This window comes from Sceloporus undulatus, chromosome 5 (assembly GCF_019175285.1).
Source record: "Sceloporus undulatus isolate JIND9_A2432 ecotype Alabama chromosome 5, SceUnd_v1.1, whole genome shotgun sequence".
Taxonomy (NCBI): domain Eukaryota; kingdom Metazoa; phylum Chordata; class Lepidosauria; order Squamata; family Phrynosomatidae; genus Sceloporus; species Sceloporus undulatus.
The window spans coordinates 159,065,120-159,086,976 of record NC_056526.1 but is presented as its reverse complement, the minus strand read 5'-3'; the positions used below and the strand labels follow the sequence as shown (position 1 = coordinate 159,086,976).

At 39.7% G+C, this 21,857-nt stretch overlaps 1 protein-coding gene across 6 annotated transcripts in view; it reads left to right on the top strand.

Moving 5' to 3' along the window:
- SPATA5 (spermatogenesis associated 5) overlaps positions 1–21,857 on the top strand; it is a 194,357-nt gene that overhangs the window by 18,432 nt on the left and 154,068 nt on the right. For 4 of the 6 annotated variants that reach the window (XM_042469759.1, XM_042469758.1, XM_042469762.1 and 1 more), the window contains 4 exons: positions 12,249–12,403; positions 13,060–13,269; positions 17,436–17,489; positions 20,791–20,870. In XM_042469759.1, coding sequence (XP_042325693.1) covers positions 12,249–12,403; positions 13,060–13,269; positions 17,436–17,489; positions 20,791–20,870 — 499 coding nt within the window. The remainder of the gene's footprint in view (positions 1–12,248; positions 12,404–13,059; positions 13,270–17,435; positions 17,490–20,790; positions 20,871–21,857) is intronic. The other 2 variants (XM_042469763.1, XM_042469764.1) reach the window with 1 other exon arrangement.

The window sequence follows — 21,857 nt, the reverse complement described above, 5'->3', positions numbered from 1 at the left end:
GGGGATCATGGTACTTGCAGGCTGTACATCTCACTACCTCTGGTGAAGAGCATATAGAAATCATCTTTGCATGGACACATATTTGTATATTTTGGTATTTTTTCTAGAAATTTATCCAAGAAAGGTTTTGCACTGGTGTGTTTTCAGTTTATTATCTGTTGGTTTATTCTCTCCAATAAATTATGTTACCTCTTTTTTTCCCTCCCTTAATATGTTTGTTTCACAATTAGTTTGTTTTTAAACAAAAGGCAGTCCTGTTAAATTTGGGTAGCTCCAATTGCTGATGAAACGAGCATCTATTCTCCCCATTTTAGGAAACAGAATCCTGATGACCCCCATTTGTGTGTCCACATGTAAGGGCATAATGGTTTTTGTTGACTAAAACTGTTGCATATGTTCTTGTGGATATTTTTTTAAGGAACCTCAGTTCAGAGTACTGTAATTGCTTTTATGTAGAAGTAGTTACATCTGGATGTTGATGCTTGAGGGAACATGTGCAAGACAAGATGGAACATGTTGATCTTCTACTCGTATCCAGAAATAACTTCCCTTTCCCTTTGTTTCCACTTCTTAAATGAATGACGTGGAGGAAATAAAAAGAGTCAAACTTGGACTGCAGTCTTAAACATGCTAACTATGCAATTAACTCCCGCAGTGGCACAACTGCTAAGAAAATAGGCATAGAGTTCTTCTGCCAGAGCCACATGGAATATGAGCATATGCAGGAAACTTGAATGCCTTTTTAGCTTTCCAGTTGCATATTTTTGGTTATATCCAAATGTACACCTTCCTTTACCACTTGGTCAGTCTGGATTAACTGTTTAGTTACTGGGCTGTTTGTAAGAGATAACTCAGTAACTGGGCTAGCTACGTTGAAGTCTTCTTTGTGATCTTCATTGTAATTCCAGAGAGCTTCTTTAAGCTCAGTATTAGTATCTGAGAGCTGCTGCTTCTCAGCCACCTCTTCACATTTCTTGTTTGTATAGAACTGAGTATTTTTTGTTTGAGCCTTCACTTTCTTTAGAGGAGGGTTGATAACAGACCAGGTAAGGCCAATAATTTTATAACTGAATCATCACCATGGTCTTATTTCGTTAAGTTTTCCTACTTTGTTTTTAGTTTGTTGTTGTTGTTAGCTGCCTTCAAGTCGGTTCTGAATTATGGCGACCCTGTGGACAAGACATCTCCAAGAATCCCTATCTTCCACTGCCTTGCCCAGATCCTGCAAGCCCTTGTCCATAGCCTCCCTGGCTAAGTCTGGTTTGTGGTCTTCCTCTCTTTCTTCTACCTTCTATCTTTCCTAGCATTATTATTTTTTCTAGTGATCCATGCCTTCTCATTATGTGGCCAAAGTACGATAGTCTCAACTTGATCATGGTCTGACTTGTTCAAGAATCCATTTGTTTGTCTTCTTGGCTGCCTATGGTATTCTAAGTGCTCTTCTCCAGCACTACATTTCAAATGAATTGATTTTCTTTCTGTCTGCTTCTTTCACTGTTTTTAGATTATCAGCCTATAAATATTAGCCAGCAGTTATGGCGTCATCTAACCTCAGTCTGCAAAAATCCTACATTTCAGGCCTTCTCACTTACAATTCTGTAGTCTGCTTAATTTATTCAGTATTCTTATAGTTAGAAAATTCACTTTTCCCACTTCTTTTGTTTTGTTTCCACTTGTAGTTATAAATCCTCACTCCCCTAATCATCTCACAAGGAGTGAAAGGGAGGCAATAACATGTAAGAAGGATAGAGGAGAGAAAAATATAGGAGTGAAATTAAATCTGGACCATCTTCTTTCTTCTGTAGAGAAGTTCAAATTGTCCTTATAACAAGATGCACAAACTTTTATTTTGCACACTTGTACAGTGCAGACATTTGTAAGTTGCTGATATACAAAAAAGCAGCCAAAGAAGTGGCTGTCCTGTCACAGAAATAATCCCATTCCAACACCGCTCCAATGCCATTCAACTAGAAAAGCATGGATTTTATAGGTGCGAATATACTTGTGTCTGTTCAAGGTCACACCATTTTTGAAGAGCCAGTGTAGTGTAGTGATTAAAGGGTTGGACTGGGATTTCAGCGATTCAGATTTGAGGCTATATTGTGATTTTGGGCTAGTCTTTTCTCTCAGTATGTCCTGCTGCAGGCTTGTTAGGAGAATACAACAGGGAACACTGCCTTGAGCTCACTGGAAGTAAGTCAGTATGTAATACGTCAGGTAACTCAGTCATACCAGTTGGGACTGCTTTGATGTTGCAAGTACAGAGGCATATATTTATACTTGTATTTAATGGGACATGGGAGAGGGCCTTTATGCTGACTGCTCCTGGGTTGTACTCTCTTTGAGGGTGGATAGGCTTCCTGCTATACTCCTACCAGCAGATTAAAATCTATTTATATAAATGGTCTTTAGGCAAGTGACTGGTGACTGAGAAAGGAACTTTTAACAGGTTGGTGCTTTGTTTTTAAAGTGTTTTGTTTTTAATACAGAGATTATTTCTCGTCTCATTAAATCGTGAGCCTCACTGGGTGATATTTTGCCACTCCCTCTTTATCAACCTACCTTACAGGGTTGTTATGAAGATAAAGTAGGGCAAAATGGAATTATGTATGCCACATCAAGATCACTGAAGGAAAGGTGGGGGTTTATATACCTAATAAGGTTAGCGCTCATCTTATTGTAGAGAAACAGATTAAAGAATATAACTTCCACTTTAGATGGAAGTCAATCATTTTAATAAAAATACTTTTTTGTTCAGGAAAAAAAATAAGTTGTAACTACTTTTAAAAAGACCTAGTTGCAGATCTTGCATGTGCATTTGTTTGTATAGGTATTAGGATTTCTTTATCCATCAACGATTCAAAGTGATAAAGCAGAATTTCTGTTTTTTTTTTAATTTGCCTCATCAGATTTTTCCATTATCCTCCTATTTTCATCTCTATAGCCCATTTTCATTTCTATCCTCAATTTTGTTCTTCTGTACTGCATATCTGGAGCTAATTTATAGCAGTGTGTTTTTAAATGTTTTATTTAATTAGCCCTGCACTAATCCAATTATGTATTGGATCCATGTTCCTTTGAATTTTGGCTGACACTTCTGTTTACTTTTTTCTTTACAAAATCAGTTCCAGCCAGTTTGCTTTCTATGTTTACATGTCATGCGTGGTAACAATATGGATTTGAATTAAATCTTTAGTTCAGATGAAATAGCCTACATATAAGAAATCACTTTTTTTCTCTTTTTACTCATTCCCCCGATTTTAGTTCCATATTAGCAAGTTCTGTAGCCCAGATGGACTGTTTTAATAAAATATGAAATGGTTTGAATACTTTTTTGTTTCCTGACTGAAACTGAGCATGTGTCTAAACTTCCTGTGTATTGACAGTGTGCAGTACTGAATGTTTTATAACAAGCCTTCCCCAGTGTGAATGTTGTATGTTGTAACTCAGTGGTTCTCAGACTTTTTATCCTCGTGACCTTCTTTAAGCTACATGTGGATGTTGCACCCCCTGCTGAATGTAGGGTATAGGTAAAATATTTCATTTGCTTATTGTGTGTATTTTTGACCGCATGAATATATTCATGCAGCAGCATCTTGTCTCATGAACTGGGCAGCAGTGGGACAGGTGGGGAAATAAGTGGTGGCTTGGGAAGGGGTTCGTCAGAGGCCATGATCTAGCAAGCTTCCTTGCTCTCCTCTGGCTCCTCGCTCAGGGAGAGGCGGTTGCCTCCTCGCCTTTCTCTTCTCCTCCTGGAGAGAAAAGGTTTGGGAAGAAGAGGAGGGATCACAGCTTCCATGTCTCGTGCTCCCCTTTAGCAACGTCCCTGCCTACAGTTTAAGAATCACTCCTGTAACTCTAATCATCTCTGTGATGACTGAGGTTGATATACATTATAGTCCACAACAGCCAGAAGGACCCAGATTGGGTGCTTAGTTTAAGAGATGTTTACTCTAGTTCTTCTGGCGGATGAGTGGTTAGTTTTTTCTTGTTTCTTGTTTTCTGTCCTTCATGAAACTTAGCCAAACAAAAATACAGAAATGATGCTCTCAGGGAGCAAATTCCTCCAATTGATGCCAGTTACTGGGCAGAAATTGTTGTACTATAATAAAACCTAATTATTATTATTATTATTATTATTATTATTATTATTATTATTATTATTACTATTATTTTGCTTGTTGTTGTTACCAGCAGTTACCAATAGAAATAAATTGTTCAGCTTACTTACATCTTTTATAATGCTTTGTTTTTGTGTTTACTTTTGCTACAGTGCTGTTTCTTCTGTTAAGAAAGATTTTAAGTCAATCTTTTACGTACATAAGCTTAAAGCAACAATGGAATGGCTCATTGGTAGTAGTTGGTCTTGCTGTGCTTGGGAAGGAACAAGAAACTGTGGAAAGAGAAGGGTTCTATAATTCTGTTGTATTTTGGTTGTGTAGGGAAGACCACAGTAAGCAGATAATTTTTGGGTAGGTCAGAATTTAGGTATCCTGTTAATAATTACAAGCATACCTCTGACCAAGAAGCTTCTTTCAATAAAGTATTTTTTGTCCAGCCCTCCTTTTCCTCCTCCTGTGTCTAGCTATATCTTTTTTTAACTGCATCAGCAGTGGGGGGAAAACAGACTTTGGTGACAAGTTTTAACAGCATGTCTGCAATAAACAATGCAATAAAGCATGATCTAGGAAAGAATGAGATTCTATTCCAACCAATCCTACTGTGGCTATATAAACCTTGTCTGTCAGACAGGTGTGACACACCCACACACCCCTGTCTATAACAGACAAGGTAAACAGCTGCAGCCTCAAGAATCTTACGGAGCATGTGTGAACAGTAAAATACAAAAGGAGAAAGCACATTAGTTGCCATCACTAGCTACATTCAACATGTTAAAAAACATAGCTTTTAGTAAGAAGGTGACGTTTTCCCCTTGACATGAATGTCTAGCTGTATCTGACTGTAGGGGGCACAGTGCTCATCTCCATTACTAAGCCGAAGAACCAGCATTGTCTGTAGACAACTCCAGTAGTCATATGGCCAGCATGACTTCATGGAATGCTGTTACCTTCCCCTTCTAGGTTGGCCGAAGCTGGGACTAGTGATAGAAACTCACTCCATCACGCGGTGCTTGGATCTCAAACTGCCAGCCTTTTGACTTTATGATTATCAGAACTGGCATCTTAACCACTAACCTACCGGATCCCATCACATTCTGTAGACCTACATAAAAATCATAAAAGTGGAGGCTGCTGAAAGAAAAAAATAATTCCTGGATACATTCTGGATGAAACCTTCGTGTGGTCTCTGGAAGACTTACCTGTTCTGGCTGTTGCATTTCACATGTGCATATTGTTAGTTTTGAAGAAAAAGTTTGCTGAAATGTGTTGAATTCCTCCTCCTCCTCCTCCTCCTCTTCTTCTTAATGTAGAAACATATCACTACTTTTTAACAGCACTTGGGCTGGACAGTCTGTAGTGTTACACTAACTAGGAGAATATTATTATTATTATTATTATTATTAACCTTTATTTATGAAGCGCTGTAAATTTACACAGCGCTGTACATGCAATCCTTTTAGTTAGACGGTTCCCTGCCCTCAGGCTTACAATCTAAAAAGACATGACACAGAAGGAGAAGGGAGTGATGACGGGAAAGGGTAAGAGGTCCAGCAGTTCCTCTCAACCTCCAAGGCCTGGACCAAGGCAGATGGACTGAAGGGAGGGCTTGGCTTCAAAATGGAAGGTTAATCATTATCCAGGGAAAATACATACTCACAAGTAGGATAATGCATATCCAGTACATAGCAATACAGGAAATGGATCGATAAACAGCCAACAACAGAACATCAGATAGTAAGCGACAATTATGCGATGCCTGGGAAGGCTTCTCTGAATAGGATGGTTTTCAACTCCGTTTTGAAGCTGGTTAATGAAGCGATGGCTCTTGCTTGTGGAGGAAGAAAGCTCCAGGAGTGAGGGGCAGCAAGTGAAAAGGGGCGAATCTGGGATGGGGCAGAGGAAATCCTGGGCTGAGACAGGACCCCTTGACTACCAGAACGGAGGGCCCTGGTGGGAAGGTGAGGAGAAAGAAGGTCTGATAAGTAAGGAGGGGCCAGTCCATGGAGGGCTTTGAATGTCGACAGCAGGAGCTTATACTGAATGCGGAAAGGGAGAGGGAGCCAGTGAAGGGATGCCAACACAGGAGAGATGTGGTCAGAGCGGTGGGTGGAAGTGATAATGCGTGCAGCTGAATGCTGGACAGAGATTAAAGGACGGAGGTGAGAAAAAGGGAGACCAGCCAGGAGGACATTACAGTAATCAAGTCGTGAGATCACTAGGGCATGGACCAGGATCTTGGCAGTAGAGGCGGAGAGATATGGTCGGATTTTGGCAATATTGTACAAAAAGAATCTACAAGCCTTGGCTGTGGTCTGGATCTGAGGGATACACGACAGAGAAGAGTCAAAGATAAAGCCAAGACTGCGGGCTTGCTGAACTGGTTGAATGGAAATGTTGTCCACAGAGACAGAAAAGGAGTGTTGAAGGGTGGGCTTAGGAGGAAAGACAAGAAGCTCCGTCTTGGACATGTTGAGCTTCAAACGCCGATGGCGCATCCACTGCGAGACAGCTGTAAGGCAAGATGAGACTTGCTGTTCAAGCCTTGGAGAAAGGTCAGGGGCAGAAAGATACAGCTGGGTGTCATCGGCATACAGATGGTAGGAAAAACCAAAAGAGCTGATGAGTTTTCCTAAGGACAGTGTGTAGAGAGAAAACAGAAGGGGACCCAGAACAGAGCCCTGGGGAACTCCAACAGATAAGGGAACAGGAGAAGAAGTCAGACCCCCTGCAACTACTGCAAAAGATCTGCCAGACAAGTAAGATCTAAACCAGTCGAGAACAGAGTCTGAGAACCCAAGGTCAGAGAGTATGTCAATTAGGAGACAGTGATCAACAGTGTCAAAGGCTGCAGACAAATCGAGAAGAATGAGAACAGAGTAAAGGCCATTAGCCTTGACCTGTAAAAGGTCATTCGAGATCTTAGTGAGAGCTGTCTCTGTAGAATGCCTTGGGCGGAAACCAGACTGAAAGGGATCGAGAATGGAGTTGGCTTCAAGAAACTCAAGACAGTGCGAATAGACAACCCGTTCCAAAACCTTAGAAAGAAAGGGGAGAAGAGAAATCGGACGATAGCTAGACAGAGAGGAGGGGTCAAGAGAAGGTTTTTTCAGAATTGGGGAAATGAGAGCATCTTTTGGACTAGTTAGGACACTGGGAGGAAAAGATGCTCTGGGGTGTTCCTTGTCAACTCTATGCTGTAGCTGTGGAGGTCCACTGTGTACTGTTAACCATTGCTTCTGAGAATGAAATAAGACAATTCTAAAGAGTGTATTTTAAGCAAACTGTACCACAGTAGCTACTGCCATCATCAATATGAGTTGAATGAATCTGGGCAAAAGTGTTTAATTTAGTACCTGTACATTTTTTTCCTGATAAGCCTAATTCTAAACCACAGCTCAGAAGAGTTGCTTTTTTGGACCACAACAAATAGCTATGTTGGCTGCAGGATTCTGAGTGTTATGGTCAGAAAGCAACCTTTTATCTATAAATTTGGCTTTCATTTACATTTTTGTGTGTAAAAGCATGTTGTGTGTAAAATTCAGTTGGTAAACAGTGGCTGCATTGTCTTGAATTTTCAGTAGAATGTGATGGGGCAAAGGCATTTTTTCCCATCAGAAATACAGACCCATTGTTGATAGATTTCAATTTCAGCCTCAATTTAAGTTATATTAGTGCTAACAAGGAACTAGAATTTTGTTAATAAATTGTTTATTCTTTTCTTTTACTTTTGCTGCAGTTATTTTCAGCTGTGAATAGTTTTGAGACTTGAGAATAATCCTTATGACACACTGCTGTGGCAGTAAAGCAAGTGTGTACAGTCGTCCTTGTTAAAAAAAAACTTCTGTGTAATAGAACTCTTGCAAATGAAATTAATCTGTTTTCCCCTTTTGTGCCTTGCTGTAACATCTGTTCAGGCCAATAGGCATGTTTCAGCAAATACTGGGTTATTCATGAAGGACTGTAAATTACGTGTGCCTCCATGCAGTAGTTTAGCCGATTGAACTTGAGATGTTCTGGTTGCAAAGGACCTAAGGGTTATACCTGTATGAACAGGACAAATCTTCTATTGCTTTCATACCTAGTTCATAATATAAAGCACATCCCTTCCCCATGTTTATATTATGTCTAAGCAGTGCATACATCTTAAAGTGGGGTTCCATGATAAATTTCTCATGCAGAAAAGAATGTGTTGCAGATCTTTAAAGAGTCCCTTTAATTCACTTATAAGAATTTCTAGATTGTCCTTCACCTACAAAACTGAGACAGTGTGCAGTGGAAAGATGTAAAAAGCATTAAAAAGTCACTTAATAAAACCCCAATGGTATACTTACTAGTAGTGTTGACTTTGGAATAAAGATATTTTTTTATTAATAATGTTGGTTATGTTAATCACTTTCAGAAGTTTTAACCACAAATCATATATTGAAGAATAATTACATCTTTAGAACATTTTGCTTACAAAAGAGTCAGAGAAATGTTTTCTTCCACCTTTAGAAGTTTTATTTGTAAGCATTTACTCTTACTGCTTTGTTACATTCAGAGCATGGAAAGTTACTTCAAATAGTTACAGTTATATTTCCAAGCTGCTGTATACCCCCCCAAACAGTAGTTAATATGTAGTTACAGTTTTCTGCTGTAGTTACAGTTTTCAAAAAGTAACCGTTTCGTCTTTCCCCAAAAGCAATGGTTTTGGAATAGTTGCTGCTGTTCAATAAAATATGAATGTTGGCTTATGTTAACAAAACACTCGCACCCACAGCAGAGCAGAACAGAGCAGACCCAATACCTGCACTACACAGTGTTCCTCTGCCATTTTGTGAGGGCTACCCTATAAGAAAAAGTACAGTGCACCCTTGCCTTATATGTTGAAAACAATGAGGCTTGTGCATGTGAAACAGTGTGGCACATGCATCATTGCCAGTTCCGTCACCTGGCTTTCAGTATACCGTATATACTCGACTATAAGTCAACCTCACGTATAAGTCGAGGGCAAGTTTTGGGGCCAAAATTATGGATTTTGCTATGACTCGTGGATAAGTCGAGGGTAAAATTTAGGGGGATATAGCAAAAGATCTAAAGGACGAAGCAAAGCAAAACAATGTCAAAGAACTTATAAAATGAACTCTATGTGCTTACTCTTAAGACTGAATGGATGAGAGAGTAGAGGGGGGTCAGTGTTTCACATATTATACTCTTGCTTTTCATCAGGAGATGGTTCCTTCTTTTAAATAAGAGTTAAGATACAGTACTTGCATTGACCCATAGATAAGTCGAGTCAGTTTTTGAGGGTCAATTTTTGGACCTAAATTTTTAAACTTGCACATGAGTATATACAGTAAGCTGAAAGCCGCATATAGTGCACCCACATATGATGCGGGTGCACTATAGTTGCAGGCACAAGAATATAATCATTCTTAAATTACATTCATAATTACCTACCTGGTGCCATAGCCATGCTACAGTGCAATGAAGGAGCTCTGCCTGCTGAAGTAGGCATCCTGAGGTCGTGTTTGCTATAACGGGTTACAGCAGCTATAGTGTAGTTGGTGCTGTTGGAAAAAATGAAGGATTGTTTATTCAGGGGTTCTTCGTGATCTTCACAATCACAGTTTCTGACATTCCTGACTCCCATACCTAGCCAACGCATTATGTATGTGTATGTGCTTTCAGGTCACATGTTGACTTATCATGACTCCATGAATGTTGTAGAGTTTTCTTAGGCAAGGAATACTCAGAGGTGGTTTTGCTAGTTCCTTCTTCTGAAATCTAGTCTATAGTACCTGGTATTCATTGGCTTCCATCCAAGTACTAACCAGGGTTGACCCTGTTTTGCTTTCAAGATCAGATGGGATCTGGTATCTTTAGCATATTCAGGCCCAAAACAAAACATGATGCCCTTCTAAAAGTAGTACCTGGGGTGGGGGTCATTGTAAGAATTAACAATGGCCTCTGGCTCTACTGTTGTTTTTGCATTCTGTAACCTTTCTAATCTGCAGGAAGACTTAAGCTGATATCATATTATCTCATTCTGATAGCAGCTAGCAGAAGATACAATGAGCTCAGAGACCCCCTAGTTATATGAATTGTATAGAAGGAGAGGGGAGGCTAACACAATTTTCAGCTATGCCGCTTGCTGCAGAACTGGTTGTGCAATTGGTTATGTGCCTAGGGCACTTTCTCAAGTTTTTTTTTTTTTTTTTACCTTGGAGAAACCCTTGAATACGTTTCGGATTTCAGGGAACCCCAGCATAAAATTATTATATCTATAGCTCAAAAACTGTTTGCTTTTTTACAGTCATGATCTCTTGCGGAACCCTAGGGTTTCAAGGAACCCTGGTTAAGAAAGCTTGACTTAGGGACTACAATAACAAACGTGCTACCATTTGTGCAACCAGAAAACAAAAACAAAGGAATTCATGTTACCAGTTTTCCTTAGTTAACAATAGGATTCAAGCCTTATTTCTATATTTTATGTTAGTGCTTGTACCTTTGTACCCTTTAAAATCCACTCACTGTTACTAGTTCTTAACTAGGTCAGGTATTGAATAATGTAACACAGAAACTGGCACTGTCTCCTTTACAGAGTCCTCATGGACTTTATAAGACAATTAGCAAACTTTTTCCCCCAGACTCTTTGATTCATATAAGTCTAATGGTTACTTATTTTGAATAAGACTTCCAAGAGAGGTCAAGTAATTAGTCAGTGTTAACAGAACATGATTGTTCACTAAGCCACCGGAAAAAGGTGCCATCTGATACATAAGTATGTGCTCAAAGCCAGCTTAGAATTCAGGGTAAAGGCTGCTTCTGATCCAAATTGCGCTCTGAATGACCCCATATTAAAAACTTCCTTCGTGTTGGCCAGATGTCTGCTGTTTTGCAGTTTAAACAAAATGTGAGTTCATTACTCAGGGTCTGTGCCATCTTACAAATTAGAAGCCTGATTTAAACAGTTTTTAAAGAAGAAGGGCATATATTTATCTTCCTGGCAAAGTACTGACTTGATCCTTTCCTGGCAATAATGCAACCGTTATTTAAGGTCAAGTGTCAGTGGGGCGGGAAGGAACAAATGATGCTAACAAGAGGAAACAGGAAGAATGGAGGGCTTGCCTTCAGTCTGTATCTCATTATTGCTTTAATTGAAACAAGATTTTACCACAAGCACTGACCTCTGTGATGACGTGTGCAGGCTCAGATCTTACTAGATTCGCGGTTTAATTTGCAGAGTTCTGACTTTATTTTTGTCTCTTTTTCCTTTCCCTCTCTCTATCTTAAATTATGAAAACTTTATTGCTCACTTGCAGAAGGGTGGGTTGGATCCTGATTTAGGCATGTGGCACTGGATTGGCAGAAATAGACATCACCCTTACCTCCTCCCCACATCAAGTCTTTCAGACTGGGGAGAAAAATATCTATGTTACACAGAGGGCTTCCAAACCCTGCTGAACACTACAGGGTATGGAGTGGTGGTTGGTGATATTGTGTTGTTCTTCAAAATTCCACATAAGTGGTTACATAGGAGCCCTGGTGGCGCAGTGGTTAAATGCCTGTACTGCAGCCACTCACTCAAAACCACAAGGTTGCGAGTTCAAGACCAGCAAAAGGGCTCAAGCTTGACTCAGGCTTGCATACTTCCGAGGTCACTAAAATGAGTACCCAGATTGTTGGGGGCAAATTAGCTTACAGTTGTAAACCGCTTAGACACTGCTTAGGCGCTATGAAGCAGTTTATAAATGAAGCTTGTTTGTTTGTTTACATAGGTGACTTATTTGTGTATGGTTCCATATTAGAGGCACAGTATAAATGTCAAACAAGTTTGTATGATATTAGATCTTAGTTTGACCCACATCATTTTGTATAACTTTACTTCTAAGTCCGCAGACTGCGTCTGATGATTATACTTTGTTAAAATACCTAGTTTATTTGCTGCTTAAGAAATACTACTAATATCCTTACTATCCTTTAATGTTTCATCTTTTTTATTTTCTGTCACAAGGGAAGATCTTATTTCACAAATTAAAATCTTGCATAGTCATGTCCTGCTTGTTTATTTTATTTATCTCTTCTGTTGTGATGTTCTTATGGCATATGTTTTGTGTTATATATTTCTGTTCATAATTTCTATAGGACTGTATGCTTTACGGAGAGCACTTGGGACAAAAACAAATGTCTCAGATGATGAGGTGTCTGGATCAGTGATTGTTACTTGCAGTGACTTTCTGCAGGCAATGAATGATGTCAGGCCCAGTGCCATGAGGGAGGTGGCAGTTGATGTGCCAAAAGTAAGTTCCCTTGTACAATACTCCCCCTGTACAATGACTGTTCAAAGACTGGGAGACTAGAGAAGACATGTGTTCAGTAGGCCCAGATATCCATACTCATGCAGGGCCAAAGTGCCTCCTTTGCAGGGTGGGTCAAGAGGGGAATGTTGGAGTTCTGGAGAGTGCTTGGGACACCTTCAGAAATGGTACCTCTCTGTCTACCCTTCTCTTTAGGTATTTCCCTTGAGAAAGTCCAGGAAGAGAGTTTTGTATGATGCTCTATGGAGGCAGCTTTCTGGGAAATAAAGAAGATGGGAACAAACTGCAGCTACAGTCTTTGGCTTGACCAATAACACCAGTTAAATTACAGAGTCTTGTTCTCTTTTTTACGTAGGACACAATCACAAACTGATATTGATGGTAGTCACAGGAGAGGCATCACATGGGAATATTTTAAAGACAGCATCAGTCTTTAAAATGTTTTCCTTGTTCCCTTCCATCTTAGGTTGAAATAGAAAGAATGCAAAATTATTATCTGTCTTTAGGAACTATAAGGATAAATAACAACAGACAAGTTGATTTAAATTGCCTTTTTCTTGCCTTATTAGGTAACTGTGTACTTTCATCTTTCACAGTGTCTCCTACTGATTAATGAAATGGTTTTGTTTATTGTATAGGTATCCTGGCCAGACATTGGAGGACTGGAAGATGTCAAATTAAAACTGAAGCAAGCAGTTGAATGGCCTCTGAAGCATCATGAATCATTCACTCAAATGGGTATTCAGCCACCAAAGGGTGTGCTTCTGTATGGACCTCCAGGATGTTCAAAAACAATGATTGCTAAGGCTTTGGCCCATGAAAGTGGGTTGAATTTCTTGGCAGTGAAGGTGAGTGGCAATTTTATAGCATTCCTATGGAACAGAGACACTTATCACTTAACATTTCCTGCTCTGTTGCTCATAAAGCTAAACATTCCCTCCCACAACATGTGTGATATGTGAGGTGTCACTTTTTTAGAACTGTATGCATATCTTTTCACTAAGGCGCTTTACAGAGCGCCCAAAAAGGGTGCTCTGCTGGCGCCCGTGTTTGCTGCGCGAGGGAGCCGCAGTGGACAAACTGCGCGGCTCCCCCTTGCAGCAGAAAGAACCCGCAAAAAGCGGGTTCTTCTTGCGTCACATCCGCACCACAACATGTGGACGCTAAGCGTCCATCACGTCAAAATGGCAGTGCCTATGTGTATAGGGCGCCACCATTTTGACATCCCCAGTACGTACTAGGGGTGAGGCCTGATTGGACGCTGTGTCCTCGGCCAACCCCTAGTACGTACTGAGGTGGAGCCAAGGCCCGTCTGTAACGGGCCGAAGAGATGCATAGAAAAGTCTAGTTTTGACAAAGGAAAGCAAGTTTCAGCACTTGCTTCTATAGGTTGACAAGGCCAGGAAACTATTGGGTGTTCCCTGGTAGTCCCAAGGCTACATTATCTGGCACCTATACATTTCCTTAGAGCAAAGAGAGTCCTGATGCGTTTCCAACACTAATATTTATGGGTCTTCTGGCATGGGGCTTCTTGGGGTGGCCTGAAGGATAAAATCTCTCTCTCTACTCCACATATGGCACTTGTCATTGCTGTTGTGGATATTCTTAACTATGATAGGGCTGAAAAGATTTTTTTGTGCACCAGTATGATTTTTTGCAAATGAAGGTTCTATTTTTTCCTCTAGCCACATGGAAGATCACAAAATGATATGTTTGTTATATTAGTAATATTGTCATAATCTTAAGGTTGAGAGTGCTGGGGGCATGGGGCTACAGTCAGTTAATATATACTGTTTTCAGCATAGCCAGCATGGTGTAGTGCTTTAAGTGTCAGACGAACTCTGGAAGACCAGAATTCAAATCCCTGCCGAGACATGGAAGTCCTTTGGTTGACCTTGGGCAAGTCACATTTTCTTATCCTAAGGCAATAGCAACGCCTGTGAATATATCTAGCCAAGAAAACTTTATGATAGGGTTGCCATATGTCTTAGGCACATATGAGCAAATAAGAGTTTTCAGAAACTATTATCCTTGAAAGTATTCACATCAAAATTCTCACCACAAACATACATACCATGGCCCAAAACACACTGCAGAAATAATCCAATTTGAAACTGGTTTAATTGTCCTGGTTAAATACTAGGGAATTCTAGGAACTGCAGTTTTGTGAGACATGTAGCCAGGCCTGCACAACTTGGCAGTAGGTAGGGGCCAAAATTAAAATAGGCTAAATGTCTTCAGGTGGCAGATAACTTTTAATTAATTAACTAAGATAACAATAATTAATTAATTATAGTAATAATTAATTAGTTAATTAATAATATTAATTTTCTCCTCCTCTGCCTGTCTCTTTCCTCAGGAGAAAGCTAAGCAGCAGGGGAGCCATGCAGGGCAAGCATTTGCCTGTCCTCCTCCGGACAAAGCAGGATGTTAGAGGAGCCTTTTAGAGCAAGCATTTGCCCATCCTCTGCCTCTTTCTCCTCTTCCACTCAGCCTCCTTCTTGGAAAAAAACCGAGAAGTGGAGGAGCCTTGCAGGATGAGTGTTTGCCTGTCCTCCTTTTCCTCCACCGCCTGTCCTTCTCCTCAGGAGAAAGCCAGGTGGTGGAGGAACCTTGCAGTGTGAGCATTTGGCCTTCCTCCTCCTCCTCCTCCTCCTCCTCTGTATGGCCCTCTCCTCAGGAGGAGGCTGAGCAGGGGAGGTGCCTTGAAGTCCTTACGCATCCCTGCAGGCCACCCAAAATCCTTTGGCGGGCCGCTTGTGGCCCCTGGGCTGTATGTTTTGCATGCCTGCATGTAGCCTTCTCTGCTAGAGAGCTTTGGTGTCACAATAAACTACAGTTCCCAGGTTTCCCTAGCACTGAGCCAGAGCAGTTAAACCAGTCTCAAACTGGATTATATCTGCAGTGTGTTTTGGACCCACGTTACATACAAATTTGTGCAACAAAAACCCAATCACTTTTTTTTTGTAAACCCAAACAAGTTTTGGATTGGGTGTCTTGTGTAGAGAAATTGGGATGGGGTGCTTAATCCTTGCTCCTGGATACTGTTTTTCTGCTGCACTTCCCCACAACACACTATGTTCCACTTGAACACGTACTCTGGTGACTGGAATCCTGCAGCAGTAAAAGAAACTTGGCAAATGGTGAGGAGGGATATTGCAGCATAAAAGCAACATGCAGGAAAAGAATAAATTTTTAAAAAGACTTATGCTTTTGCCACTTTTTGATATAAGAATGTTCTCTGCCAAGCAACCTCTGTTTTCCAAAACTGGTTTTAAAAAAATTCTTGTGAACTTTTGCTTGTTACTTAGGTTAATATTTCTCAGAAGTGAGGAAGTGAAATAGTTAAGCATTTCTGGTGTTCATAAAGTAGAGGATTACCAAATGGTCTTCTATGTTCCGGATTTTAAGCGTATTAAGAACTAAAGGATATTAGTTGCACAGCCTTAAAATAAGCAAGAGTACTCTTATGTAGATGGAAGAGAGTCAGGAGCTCTAAAATTATTTGTATTTAGCAAGTATGCCCAAGTGCGGTAAAGGTTTTTTGGTAGAAAATGTTCCTGGTGTCATATTTTCTGTTTTAAATGAGATCCTTTCAGTGTTAGGTGTTGCTTTTTTCACTGCTTAGCAATATTTTCAAAAATATACACTGTTGTCAGAGTTCTGACTTCACCTTGGCATTTGCTGACTTCCTGTACCCCGCCTCAAATGCCTCTCTGCACTTGATATGTACTTAAGTTTGGTTTGTCATCTGGGTCAGTTACGTCAAAATACTTTCCAGTTAAAATTTCCTCTGCCATTTTCTGTCTTCCTCTTGGCTGCCACGGTCAAAGTAGATTAATTATACTTGGACAGCTCATTGCTTTGCTTCATGACCAACTATCACTGAACCTCGGGAAGGAGACTGGCTAGTGTTCTGACAGGAATTTTTAGCAGATCTTCTGTTGTTTAGTGGGGGAAAACATGAAATGTAGAGCATGGTAGCTCAGTTAGTGATGAATTATGCAGCTCCATTTGTTAACTAGACTGCAACGAAGGATGAGTGGGGGTGCATCTAAACTATAGAGAGAATGCAACTTGATACCCCTTTAACTGTCGGGGCTCTATCCTACAGAATCCTGGGATTTGTAGTTTTGTGAGGCACCAGCACTCTTTAGCAGAGAAGGCTAGAGATCTTGTAAAACTGCAATTCCAGGATTAGATGCATGGGGCTTGAATATGTGTGAGTTTCTATTTTCGCGGGGGTGGGTGAGTGTCTGGAGCAGATCCTCCATGAAAACAGAGGGCTGACTGTATTAGGTGCAGTCCAAAAATGACAGAATCTCCTTGAGTATTAAAATACAGTGGGTCATCATTATCTGTTTGGGTTTGCTTCCAGGAACCCCCGTGGATAACAAAATCCGTGGATGCTCAAGTCCCATTAAATATAGTGACACTGTAGAATGGTGCCCCTTATATAAAATGGAAAATCAAAGGTTGCTATGTGGAGCTTATACTTCTTTTGAATGTTTTCAAGCCGTGGATACTTGAATCCATGGATAAAACTTCCGTTGATAAGGAAGGCCAACTGTATGGGCTGGAACAGGGAGAGAAAGAGACCACAATTGTTCAGTACAGTGGGTGGATATGGTCCTTTAAGTATTCTAGTTTCAGATTGTTCAGGGATTTGTGACTAATGATCAGTACCTTGAATTGAGCCCAAAATGTTGGAAGTGAATTGGAAGTCAGACGAGATGGAACAAAGTTAAGAAAAATATGCTTCATAAAGTAAGCTCTAGATAGCAGTCTGGCTTCCATATTTTGCATCAGCTAAAGTTTCAAAATGCATTTGAAGGCTATCTGTATGTAGAATAGTTTGTACCAATGATTCAAGATGAGGCCAAAGTATAGCTAACAATTGCCATATTTTCCTTATCCTGTGGGGGAATAATAGTTTTAAAAAACAAAAAACCTCTGGAACACATGTAAAATAATGAGAAAAATCTTTAAAGGTTGCCTTGTTTTTCTCACATAGGGACCAGAACTGATGAACAAATATGTTGGAGAATCTGAACGTGCCGTCAGGGAGGTAAGATGTTACAGAGCATGGAAGTAGCCAATTTCAAATAGCTAATTGCTTGCAATTTCCTTGTCTCATAATGAAGGTATAACTAAGCTATATTTCTATTGTAACTTTACAAGGGATAAGCATAACTGTAATCTTTATAGTATAGTTATGGGAGAGGAATATCAATCACATGCACCAAGTGTTTGGTAATACTTGGTGCAGTGGATAATACTGCTGTCCCTTGTTCTGTAATGGTCATTAAAGTAGTGAAAACATGAGCAGGAGGATTGAATGTTCCTGTATCTGTGTGTGTTTGCTGCAGGCCAGTAACTTATAGTGTTCAGATGTGTGGGATTTTTTAGTAACCAAATGCTACTGTATTTAGTTTTGAGAAAGGGTAAGGGAAATTGTTACATTTTTAAAAATTGCAAACATTTTGAATGCGACAGTAATTATTTGGAAGTAGGACTTGGAGATGCAAGTCTAACTAATTTCCTTTAAAAAGGTAACTTTCCAAACCCCAAAGTTTTATGAACTTAACTGCTTAATAACATCATGTTTTTGCATCCTATACTCATTGTAGTTTAGATATGTTCTCAAGCTTTATATTACAGTGTAATGTACAGTGTAATAATCACATCATTTTTCACTACATGGTTCCATGTGTTTATATGTATGACATGAGCTTATCTTGAGCATTTCTTTGCATATGTAATCACCATCTTCCATTTGTCATCTAGACTTAACAAGATCTTGCAGCAGGGAGAACTTGTGAAACTTTCATTATACCTTTCACATTGTTGTGACAGTGCCCCATATTTTTCTTGTTAGGAAGCTATTTTTGGAAGCTTTTGATACCATTGACTTTTGATAATCATTCTTCTGGGCTGCTTCTTTGGAACGAGACTTTGAGATACTGTACTGTTTAGCAGTTGCTTTCATCTTTTCTGGAAGGCCAGGCTCAGAAGATAAATGTTGAGTGATTCCTGTTTGATGCTCTGGTCATTATCATTTGGAGTCCTTCAGGACTCTGTCATATTCCCTTTATTATTCAATATTTACATGAAACCAGAAGGAGAAGTTGTCCAGAACTATGGAGTTCGGTGTCATCAGTATTGTAATGATAGCCAACTGTATTTCTTCTTTTCATCTAGTTTTAGTGTCTGGTGTTAGTAAACCACTGGTGTCAGTAACAAACTTGATGAGTGGTGAACAAATTCATGCTTGATCCAGATGAGAAGAGTTGCTCCTTTTCAGTTGAAAGGCAGATCAGGGAATAAGACTGATATTGGATGGAGTTGTTCAGCCTTTGAAGGCTTGAAGTTTGGGTGTGTTCCTCAATTCATCTCAGAGCCTGGATTCCCACATTTTGTCATTATGCTGGAGTTCATCTGCATCATTAAAGCTAGTGCTTTGTCCTTTCCTGGAGATAACTGATCTGGCACACTAACATATCCCTTTGTTACATCCTGCCTAGAGTACTGGTGGCGCAGTGGTTAAATGCCTGTACTGCAGCCACCCACTCAAAACCATAAGGTACAAGACCAGCAAAAGGGCTCAAGCTTGACTCAGACTTGCATCCTTCCAAGGTCGCTAAAATGAATACCAGATTGTTGGGGGCAAATTAGCTTACAGTTGTAAACCGCTTAGACACTGCTTAGGCGGTATGAAGTGCTATATAAATGAAGCTACATGGACCGACTTTGAAGAGTGTTTGAGACCAGCAACCCGGGATTAATTACAGAGAACAGACAAGTTCTCTGTTTAAACAGCTCCTCTGGGCACAAAGTCTAAGTGCTGGTTGTGATCTGTAAAGCCCTATGAGATTTGTTTCCCGACTATCAGAATAATGACATGCACCTGTATATCAGCCTATCCAGACTTTAAGACCTCCAGGAGAGACCCTTTTCTTAGTCCCACCACTTTCAGAAGTATGTTAGTTGAGGACTCCACAGGGACTTCTGAATGGCTGTTCCCAGATTATAGAACTACCTCCATATTGCTAGCCATTTCATTTCATTTCATATTGCTACCCCTTATCTGTTGTCCTTCTACATGTAGGAAAAGACCTTTGTTTTCAGTCCACCATTCAGTAGCTACCTGCATGTTACAGTCAGTAGTTTTAAATAAGTGTTATGAATTTTAATACTTTGAATCTTATCATCATTAACCTCATGGTTTTTTAAACTGTTATTCTAATTTGTATTTTAATCGTGTAATTAATTTAGTTTGTATTTTAGTATGTACTGTATAACAGCATGGTGCAGTTGTTTGAGTGTTGGACTATGACTCAGGAGTTTAACATTTGAATGCCTGCTCAGACATGGAAACCCATGAGGTGACCTTGGATGAGTCTGTCTGTCAGCCACAGAGAAAGACAAAGGCAATCTCCCTCCAACGAAATATTTCCAAGAAAACCCTATGATTGGGTCATCATATGCCGGAAACAACTTGAAGGCAACAACAAAACAACAACAAAAGTCTAATTTATTGTGTTTTTAGTCTATTTTTAAAAAAAATTAAGTTAGAAGGTACTTGGCAGAATGGTGGATAATAAAATAATATTTTTTGTAAACTTTTGCTGCTGTTGTTGTGTGCTTTCAAGTCATTTCTGAGTTATGGGCAACATCATGTTTCTTGGCAAGATTTTTCTTCCTCTGAGCTGAGAGAATGTGAATGGCCCAAGGTCACCTAGTGGGTTTCCATGGCTGAGTGGGGATTCAAATTCTGATCTCCATAGTTGTAATCCATTGCTCAAATCACTACACTACTAAAACCTAAAACAGGAATCTCATATAGTTTTAGTTTAGAATGTGTTAGCTCTGTTTTTTGTCTGAATACAGATGTAGTTATTTTCAGATGGATTAATCTATTACTCAACATTGATATGATGATGATGTGGGGTTTTGGGAAGAACATTTCAGAAAATGCCTAAAGTCAGCACAGGAGCTGCGTGGTGTACAGGGCTCTGTGAGGGCTAATTACTGATGTGGCTTATACTCAGAATACTAAATAGTTGTATATGTGTGCTGCCTGACATTTTAATTACCCACAGTTTGCAAAGCAATGTTATGTTATAGATAGTTAAAATGGTGAGTGGCTCACAATTAAGTGATGCTGCCAATTGCAGCTGACAGGTACATTTGCTGGGAGGGCCTATTTGTAAAGAAATAAGTGGTCCTCTAAAGGATGCCCTGTTTAAAGCTCCAGCAGTGTAGGGATTTTAGCTTGTGGAATCTAGGAGGAGTTTGTAAATACAAAATATCTTGCAACAATCTGATCTCCCCCTGCCCTTTTTGACATCTTGCTGTGATTTTGTCAGATATTTAGAAAAGCCCGAGCTGTTGCACCGTCCATATTGTTCTTTGATGAAATTGATGCCCTGGCAGTAGAACGGGGAAGGTAAGAGAAGTTATTTACAGCCATTTTGAAAATTCATATTCATGTATGAAGAGGAAAAAAAATCATATGCCTACTTACAGTGGCACAATTCTCTGTATGAATAAAAATATCTGTCTGATTATACATTTATTACTCAATGATGTAAAAATAGCTGGATGAATCTTTGCTAAATTTGTAGAGTATATTTTAATGACTTGACTTAAAATATACATATAGCATTATTTAAAATATAGGCTATGTAGTGTACAGCCAAGAAGATAAACAAATAGGTCCTAGAACAGATCAAGCCTGAATTCTCCCAGGAAGCCGGGATGACTAAATTGAGACTGTTGTACTTTGGCTATATCATGAGATGGCATGAATCATTGTAAAAGACAATGATGCTAGGAAAGGAAGAGGGCAATAGAAGACCACATGCCTTATGGTTAGACTTGATCAGGGAGGCCATGGGCCTGAACCTAGAGGACTTGAGCAGGTCATTTGAGAACAGGGAATCTTGGAGATGTCTCATCCACAGGATTGACATGAGTTGAAGTTGATTCGAGGACCGTTAACAAGAACAAAGTATACATGAAATTCACTTGAGGGGGGCACCCCAGTTACTGTATTCTTTCATTCATGCAAAGTAGTGTGGTTTATTGTTGGAAAGATTTCAGTGATCTGAGTTCAGAAAAAATTTCTGTTAACTATATAAATAAAACTGTGCCTTTCTCCAATGGCATCAAATGTAAATGGCTAGACAAAACCTCTCCCACTGCCTTGTATACTCACAAGTGTATATTGATAATCTGGATAGAATATGTCATCAGAGCAATAGTAGTCTATTCGCAGCAGCAAAAAATAGAGGTAAATTATTGGACGTGAATCTGAAACCAACTGAAACAGAGCAGTCGCCAGTTTTTATCAATTCTACCCTTTAATGCAATTTGGTTGATGTGTTGATGTGACTGTATGGTTATACTTCTCTCTTAATATCCTCTTCTTGTT